Below are 9,841 nucleotides of genomic sequence, written 5' to 3' on the forward strand. Positions count from 1 at the left end.
TAACAACAAAATATACCATCTGGCGATTCCCGCACCACGAAATTGCTGTTTAAATTTGTATATGCAACTTGGGTTTTGAGTAAAGAAATTCAGAGGCACCGTGAAAGGAAGCCAAAACCGTGATATAAAATGCACTGGAATTTATATATTGTCAGATAAACAAATGTACTGTTCATACTGACTAACCACAGTGCATTGTTAAATCATAATCTGCTTATTCTGACATATGGCCAGATTACTGTATGCTACAAGTTCTCTGCATTTTTTAAAAATATATTCTATGTTAAACATTTCTGGTAGCGGAGATCAACCTGATGAGGCACTATCTCGTAATGGATCTTTCAGACAAAACAGTATTGGCTTATCAGCCATTCACTTATATAATATATATTCATTTAGGCTGACATCTGTATGTGGATGGCATGTAAAAAAATTCTTCTTTTCACTAATTGAATTAAATCCTTCAGATCACATTTTTTCTGTAGTAATCTCTGTCAGAACAGAACACCCACATATTCGACTGTTGGCCTTTTGAAAAATATTTCTAAAGCATGTGAGAAGTCAGCATCACTTCCGACACCAGAAATGACACCCCAAAAAAAAAAAAAAAACCAAAAACCAAACCAAAATCTGACACCTACTTGTTGGTCTATCTATGCTACCAGGACTAGCCACAACTTCTGAAAGCAGGAAAATGAACTGCTACAATCAACCAAACAACGGCGAATTCTTTTTGTTATTAGAATTAACCCAGAAAAATAGTTTTGCTGGAACTTCACAGAAAACAGATCACCTTGGAAGCACCGATTCTTTTGCATAAAAATTATACAAATGAAGAAAAAAAATCTAAGTCAAATGTTCTAGGGCTATTTGATGTTGGCACCCCAATAACAAAATGACTTATTTGGTCTTCCAAAGCTGCCCTTTATTGGCAACTTCAAGAACACATGCACAATTCATCTAAGAAAGCAGACTACAATCTTCAATAAAATATAAATAACCTTTCATCAAAGGAAGTCAGCACTAAAGTTAAATAAAAACAAAGCAATCTGATAGATTTTTGTTGCATTTTTGGATGTGACTGGAACACATATGCTGTGTCATGAGAGTTTCAACTTCTTAGAAGAAAAAAAAAGCTAACGGTGGCTAACAATGGTGGCATACAATGCAAATCAAATTTCCAGTCTTTTGAAAACAAGTTAACTGAAGATGAGTTATCTTGTAAAGATGTTTGTTAAACTTTTGAATTTCCCTATTAATAGCCTTATCCCTTGTGAAACCTAGACAAGAGGTTCATCTCCAGCTGACCACAATCTAGGCCAAGTTAAAAACATGTAAATGTAGCACATAAACAGCTACAGCCGGGTGCTACTTGCAACAAATGTAGTGAATTGTTAAGTGACAGTCGAATATAGACCAAAATGAGGACTACCATTTTTTTTACTTATACATGTTATTTGTGTTTTCTTACAGAATGCGAGTTAAATATAAAGTTTATAACCCATGATCTATACTTGGATTTATCTATTTATTACATACAAGTACAGTACTTGACTGATTATGGATTATACTACATAAATATTTTTTTGTCTTCATTTAAACAAAACATGTATTTTTTGCACCCACTTTTAATAGCCTCCCACCACATTTTAAGCAAATGCATCATTTTCATCAGCTAAATGACTTGGTTGGTTACAAGACAGTTCGAGTTTTATGGACCCCAACTACCATGCTATAACGGGGTCACAATGTACATGCATGTGAATTTTAAACAGAAAACTAGCACTTACATTAGAAACGAAGACAATATTGGAGATAGGTCCATCGATTCCTAGCTGCTGTAGTACTTGTGGACTGATACCTCCCATATCTCCACCCATCATGCCACCGCCCATTCCCATCCCCATGCCACCGCCCATTCCCATCCCCATACCACCACCCATTCCCATGCTTCCTCCTCCCATGCCACCGCTCATCTTCAGTCGATCACTTTCTCGCTCCTGAAAAATTAACAAATAGTGTTTAAGTGGAAGCAGCTCCTAAATATCACACCAGCACTTAATAAATGATAACCAATTGTTAAAGTTGCCACTAATAAGGTTATACATGCATTCAATGCATTTTTATCTTTATATACCATTGCTGACCATTCAGCTTTGTTCGAGCTTGTGTCCGTTTAATGGATAAACATGTATATATTTGCGACAGACATGTAAAAAATTTGTTTCAAAATATACTATTTGGAGATAAAATGTAAGTACATATAATACCTACTTCATAATGAGACACTGTTGACTTGCTTTATTCCAACTACAAAATCCCTTAATTAGCTACATTTATCCACTATGCCATCCAACAATGTTTATGGCAGAGGTCAAGCTAATAGGCAAAAACAACTTTACAATGGGATTTTTTTATGTACACTGAGAGACCATTGAAATATTCCAATTGTTCGGGAAACGTGCTTGTTGACAATGGGATATTAATCAAACTAGGAGTACCATTTTTATATATACATTTTAGTGGTGTTTTCTAAAGGGATTTGACTGATACATGAATTATCTGATCTGATCGAATACTTTAATTTTTCATTTGCATGTATATTATTTAACACATTATAAAGTGTACTAAACAAATGTAAATTGTGAATATAAAAGTGCATTTCAGACTAGTTGTCTTCATTTAATCAAAATATCCAATTATTTCCATCTCTGTAAACCCTAATCACTGAAGACTAGTCATCTCTTAAAAATTTCACCTGTACACCAAATTTCAATTAATTTTCACCCCCCCCCCAAACATCTGCTTATGTCCTTGTTCCCAAGGACGGAAAGAACTGGATTGTACTGTATTATGAAAATGCCATATTTTTTTAAATTGGCGACAAAATATTGAGGTTGCCAATTTTTTAAAGCTAGCGCCATCCCTGCGCTGATATTTAACACAAAATAACAGCAAAGATTAAAATCGAAATATAGCCGATTTTCATAGTATGGCCGTAGTCTATTCCTAAAAGACTCTCTGCATCACTTTTGCTCTCTTGAAGGAGTTGTAGCCATTGTGAATCAAAAGAAGAAAAAAAAATGGGGTGGGGGGTAATGTTAGGTTAATCTTAAATTTCAATTTTTTTTTTTTAGAACAAAAGATTTAATGATCTCAATTAAATCAGGATAAGTGGCAGTGGCAGGTCTTTGTAATGTACATAGTAGTACAGGGGTTCTTTCAAACTAGTTTTGAACCATTTAAACTACCATTTTATAGTAAACTTTCTAATTAGGATGAACAGTGTGATCTCCAAAAAAAAGGGTGCATTTACTTTCATGTACATTATACAAGGGGTTGTTTTCAACAAGTTCATAATCTTTTCAACTTCTATTTTTATATTTAAATTTAAGAAAGAAAATAAAGAAATCTTTCTTATTGGGTAGTTAATTAAGCATTTTTTTTTACTGACAATATTTTAATCTAGTTATTCCTTTCCGTTAAAATTCATTACAATGTAAAGCTTATTTGTGCTCATTCAAAGTCATACTGCCAAAACACACTGTCAAAGAAACTGATAATTTTTATACATGTTCAAAATGTGTTTCTACTGTACATACAACTGTTTATAAACAACGCTTCACTGGATTTCCAATGTATAAACTGTATATAAGTATACCTCTCTGACGACAAGGTCTCTTCCTTTCAAGTCATATCTGTGCATTTTGTCAATGGCTTTCTGTGCCGTTTCTTTGTCTTTGAACTCAATTATCCTGTAAAAAAATATTAAATATTAACCAAACACACATTAAGAGTAAATGTACCAAATTCTAAAAACCGTTCCAGGTCTTTTAAAACATGCAATACCATAAAATGTTTACCCAATATTAAAAGCAAACTGGGAATACTGTCATTTTAAGATCTACATTGTCAAATAAAGGAACAGATAATTGAGTTTAAATTACATCTTAATCACTTGAAAGTATTTAGGAGTTTAATGATATCTTTAATCCTACAATGAAAGACATCTACTCTGAAATTTAAATTGTTCTGGTGTGACATCTTACTTTCAACAGTGCTGTGTGGCATGTTCTGTGGTCAGATAACAAGGGTAACTCGAGACCAAATTTTCAAGAATATCTTTTATGGGGGGTGGGGGGTGGAGGAGCACATTTTACACTATTAAAAAAAATGCTCCTGGTGCAACTTATGATCATAAAATAAACAAAAATAGTCATTTGAAAAACTAATAAACTTACCAAAAATGTTAAACTTGACTTCAATAATTTCACAATAGTTATAGTCACATGAATTGGTTTTCCACTACCATTGATGCTGAAATTATTTCATGTGCAAGTCAGGGTTCACACTGTAATTAAGTCACAATAATTTCTCAATTTTTGCAGCAAATATATTATACTTCTCTCTTTTCAAAACAAATCTGTAAAATAAACACCCAAGTACATCAACTATATACAAATAATCCAAACATTCACTTGTCTTTTTCTCCAAAGGACACAATCTGTTGATATGCCAGTCAAGCTCTTTTTCTCAGCTTTGGCAAAGATTTCTTTAGCCTTCTTTTCTGTCACCACAGACTTGGCTCATTGTGCAATTATTTCTTTTCCTTCTCAATGAGAACCTTTTTCCTTTACAGCTGGTGCTTGTATTGGCGACATGCAGTGCACATATTCTGACAGAGGGCTACATCTGTTCTCTCATGCAAGAAATCTTTCTTATAGTAATTAACTGCTCTTTTTCCAAGAGCCTTCTGAGCTTCAATTTTTCATTATGCAGCTTTTGTAGGTGCTGTTCCAAACTTCCAACCGTGATTACCGTAGAGCAGAGGTCACAAAATGCCAGTCCTCTAGCATTCAGTTTTCTTATAAAACTGACGAACTAAATATCCATAAACTTTTCACCCCAGACATTCCTGTTTCCATGCGTTTTTTTAAAAACCGTTATATAAATTTTGTGTGTCATGGTCTCTCTCTCAACAACTCGGGACGCCATGTTTTGCAAGCATGCTTCTTCTTTCCAGTGCCATCAGTTTCCATTACACTAAGATTCATTGGATGAATTAAAACCTTTGACCAATCAGAATATACTTTATGCGAGCTGTGTGCTAACTAATATATGGAACGAATCATTTTTGATGGGCCTGAGCAAAACGGGAGCGGACAGACCGTTTTTTTTTAAAAATCTGTATCGGAGAAAAACAGAATTCCACTTTAAAACAGAGGATAATCATGTTTGAATCTAGTTAATCCAATCAGTTAAAATTGATTACAATGTAGTTTCTACTGTAATCTTTTAAAGTCATGTGACCAAAATACACTGCATGTACATCTCCATCCAAACATGTATACTTTCCAGTTCAATACAATGGTTTTGAATATAATTTGGATAGATGTACAAAATATGTTTATAATAAACTGAAATAATGTATTGCTAAAAAACAATGTTGAATGCAAATATGAATACTGAGAAATAGACAATATTCAAAGAGAACAAAAAGGTGTGTGGGCATGTATATATATCTTGCTTTGCTTCATTCTCCCTACTTGACCCTCATGGTACCATTAAATGACAGGTGTGGACTCGTGTTAATTACTTTAATGGGAACGGAGAAGTCATCATGCTTGCAGAGACAATAATAATGATGAGGACTTTGTACTGCACCTAATCTTTAGAAGCTCGAAGCGCTTTACAACATTAGACAACACATATAACAAAAAAAACATACAATGATTTGATTACAAAAACCAAACACCATGAAATTAGAAAACATAAAAAAACATGCTGAAAATAGTTAAGGTAGGAAACATCATTAGGGCTTTAAATTTGTTCTTGCAGTCAAAATAAGTGAGTTTTAAGAGCACTCTTGAATGGGATCACTGTGTCTTTGTGTCTAAGTTCAGTGGTATGCAAAAGAACGTGATTATTCATGGGATTGATCATGTTGTTTGGGCAAACAAATTTATAAACTTACATGTAATATGTTTAAACTTGACATTCTATTCACTGAAAAATATGTTCATTTTAGTGGAATACTATACATTGTTAAAAATTCAATGCTGAGATGTATGAAAATAATGAGCATGTGCTTTTCATTTTCCTTTCTAACCTTCTGAAGATGAGAACTTGAAAATTTATGCCAGGGACTTTTAGAAATAGGCTTGCAACTCCCAAGTTCCATGAATGAAGACTCAAGGAGTAGTTATCCTGTCAAGTCTTTAAGTGAAAACCCAATGTCAACAAGACCATCCAATCACAAGTTGTGACAAGATTTTCACGATACTGGCAACACAATGTTTATTCAGGATCAACCTGACCATGGGGTGAATGTGTGAGCAAAGTTTAATGTTAATCCTCAAACAGTTATGTGGAATAGCATCAACAGTATCCTGTATTTTTTTAAGCAAGGTGACAGTACACACCACAGACTATCCACTTAAAGGGACATAAATGAACAAACTTTAAAAACATGAAGGAAACTGAATTTTTTGGTAACGCTGACAATGTATCTCTCTAAACATGTACATGAAATAGAATATCCAAAATAATGCTGCTGAATGGACAGCCAGCGTATTTGTACCTTATAAGCTGTTAGCCAACAGTTCAATTAAGGCCAGTGGCTATGTACAAGATTGTGCATCACTCAAACCAGCATCGTTTTGCTACATCTTTCTGCCCTCTTATTATGACTGGATTCTGTTGAAATGTTTTATTCAGGCAGTGCTAGGATTTATCTCAATGAAACTCCTAGGATTTATCTCAATGAAACAATGTTCCTGTACTTGTTACATACCCTGCTCCTCTTGGCTTTCCATCGGGATTCTCCCACAGCTCTACATAGGTCACATCCCCAACTAAATGTAGAAATAAAAATATGAACTAATCCCATTAACAAATGAAACAGTATTTGTCTGTAAAAAAAGTGTACTTTCTTGATTTTATGTACAAAACTCTGTTTACAAGCAAACAAAAACCATAAATATCGGCAGATATATACTTTGATATTTCATTCAAGTTGTTATTGTTATAGGGTTAACGCCATTTTTCAGCACAAGATAGGCTATACATGGCGGTCAGTATTAATGGTGGAGGAAGAACCTTGGAAAACCCCAGAAAGAACCAACGACCCACGAGAAGCTACTGGCAAGTTTTCTCACATACCCACATTGGCCGAGCCCAAGACTTGAACCCACACAGGCAGAGGTGAGATGGCAATGATCTGTGACGGCGAGCGCTTTAGATCACTCTGGGCCCCTCATTCAAGTTGAAAAAATACATCACTTTTCTGTTAAAATTCATTTTCATTGGCACCATCATCAGGTAGTATTTGCCAAAAGAAATTGTCACCCAAAACATGAACATTAGATTTACTAAGTAGCCCATAATTTAAAAAAGTATCTGTAAAACTTCATTGATGAATGCAAGATTCAAACTTTGACAGACTACTACGACAACAAATTGTATCCTATGCAGAGTAGTTTTATATGCACAACTTTAATCTGTGCAAGATCTCGTGCATCACTGCTCTCAAACTGCACAAGTACCAAGGAAATTAAAATAATCTAAATTCCAAAGGTAAACACTGCCAGGCTATGCAAATTGACTCTATCCTTTGCCATTAAAGAAAATATTTACAGCTTACCTTCTTTTCTAAACAAATCCTTGATGTCCTGCCATTTCATGTCATATGGAATATTACTGATAATTACTCTCCTGGAAGACACCATTCCTCTCCGTTCTCCCCTCCGACGAGGTGATCGTGATCTGGAGCGTGATCTGTCGTTAATAGGAGAACGGGATCTAGATCTGCAAACAGAAAAACTGCAAATTTACAACCTTCTCCATTTTAACAATAAACCAGACACTTATCAGAAGTTGCTCACATTTTTCTTAGCATAAACAAACACATATCAAAATGTCTAGTTTTCAAACTGATGTTGTACCTGATCAATCCTTAAACCAGTTTCCCATTTAAAACAAGAGTTCACGCTTACGATCGCTACCAATGCCGCTTTCAAACCCCAATTAAAGTTCCAATATTTGAAACAACAGATATCTTGCCATCAAGTTAAATGAAGGTGAGTATTTTCGTGTTCCGTTGACATACATTTTAATTTGTAGTCACGGTATGCCGAAGTATGTCTAAGTTCGTGTGGCATATACGTTTCTTGAACGAAACAAAACGTTAGCTTACAGTTCCAATAGGCATATTTTTGACAGACTAGACAATACCAGCCTCTGAAAGTGCAATGAGTGAATTACCAATTATATAAAATGTATTAAAAAAAATATATCAGCTCAATGTATGTCAACGGAACACGAAAATGTGTCCATTTCCTAGTGTCATCTTTTCATTCCGCCAAAATAAAGACTGCACAGTAAGTATATTAATTACACATAAATTAGTGGAAGATTGTTGATATATGTTGCCAAATGTGAGATATTCCTGAAACTTTGACTACTCGTTCTGATGTCAACGACATCGGAACACGCTTTACAAGGGCGTTATTTGGATTGTAAGACATAGCACTCAAACAAAACCAACGTCTTACATTGTAGGACTAACTTACCGGGTGGGTTGGGGTGAAAATCAAAATCGAAACCAAACAAATATTCCAAGTCCCGAGTTCAATCGACAAATTCCGCAACAGTGATATAATCCGGAGCCTGCAACTGCATATATACTAGAAAGAACACAGCATACTCAACACGTTAGCTCAAAGAAAAGACCACGCGGCATGTAGACAAACGCCACGCTTTCATTCCCATGCTAAATGACAATAATTATTACGCCATTTTGCAGCTATACACTGCTTCACTATCTCTTTCGCGCTAAGAATTCTTATCAACTTATCATACCTGCTTATACTGGACATAACAACTCTATGGTAAGTAAATAAAAACTTGGAATTTCTTTCTTTTCTTCTACAAAACGCCTCTACCACTTTTTCCTGGATCGTATCACGTGACTACTGACGCGGTGTCAACGAGATCACTCGCGTGATTCAATGAGATTTCCATAGGTGGCGCTCTAAAGTTTCATATTTTGCAAAGATTAGCATTTTTTTTTAAAATGAATTTCCCCTGATTTACTCACTGGTTATACTGGCTATTTAAAAATACAATGTATATCATTGGTATTGTTCAAACAACATGTAATTCCCTTTATTTTGGTGTATGGTTCATGGGTTTAATACGGGTTATGGAGTATACAGCTTGGCCTTACTTCAGATGTGCATCTCTCAAAAACCACGAGCTCCGCTTGGTTAATTTCACTTCCTGTATTTGGGAGGTAAATTGTTAACCAAAGAGCTGATAAAAAGATCTTTTTTACATTTTATATAATTGGTAATTCATTCATTGCACTTTCAGAAGCTGGTATTGTCTAGTCTGGCAAAAATAATTTTCAAGATTCTAATAACTGCTAAAGATAGTGTACTTTAGACTAATTCAGGTTGATGATTGAGCACAAGGGAGTAATCATTTTAGTTAGAGTGTGTTTAGATCATGTAAACTTTCCAGAACTACAATCTTCAAAGAATTTTCAGCTACAGTACATGAAAGTAACATAGAGGTATGTTACTAACATTCACTCCCTTGTGTATGTTGCAAATGTAAAACAATTTCACCTTACATCCACCACTTTCACATAATTTCATAATATGTGTAGAGCGCCTCTATACGGTGATCACAGTCACGTGAGAGTTACGCTTGAGTCGGGTACAAAGAGAAGTTTTAGACACCAGTTACTAAAATAAGTCACGGTCTTCTATTTTCTATGACGTTATGCTTAAATCAAAGGTGTGTGCATCTGAAACCGCGGATAATAATCAGCAAACAT

At 34.8% G+C, this 9,841-nt stretch overlaps 1 protein-coding gene across 3 annotated transcripts in view; it reads right to left on the reverse strand.

Moving 5' to 3' along the window:
• Positions 1-8,985, reverse strand: part of LOC149801584 (myelin expression factor 2-like) — a 45,083-nt gene extending 36,098 nt beyond the window's left edge. For all 3 annotated transcript variants that reach the window (XR_016420686.1, XR_016420685.1, XM_089955819.1), the window contains exons 1-5: positions 8,860-8,985; positions 7,643-7,806; positions 6,794-6,854; positions 3,662-3,755; positions 1,791-2,000 (exon numbers count right to left, since the gene is read on the reverse strand). Coding sequence is in view for 1 of the 3 variants with exons in the window: in XM_089955819.1 (XP_089811945.1) it covers positions 1,791-2,000; positions 3,662-3,755; positions 6,794-6,854; positions 7,643-7,806; positions 8,860-8,876 (546 nt within the window). In the remaining 2 variants the exon portion in view is untranslated. The remainder of the gene's footprint in view (positions 1-1,790; positions 2,001-3,661; positions 3,756-6,793; positions 6,855-7,642; positions 7,807-8,859) is intronic.
• Between the last annotated feature and the right edge of the window lie 856 nt (positions 8,986-9,841).

Source organism: Sinohyriopsis cumingii, chromosome 4, assembly GCF_028554795.1.
Source record: "Sinohyriopsis cumingii isolate HCF-2022 chromosome 4, ASM2855479v2, whole genome shotgun sequence".
Lineage (NCBI taxonomy): Eukaryota > Metazoa > Mollusca > Bivalvia > Unionida > Unionidae > Sinohyriopsis > Sinohyriopsis cumingii.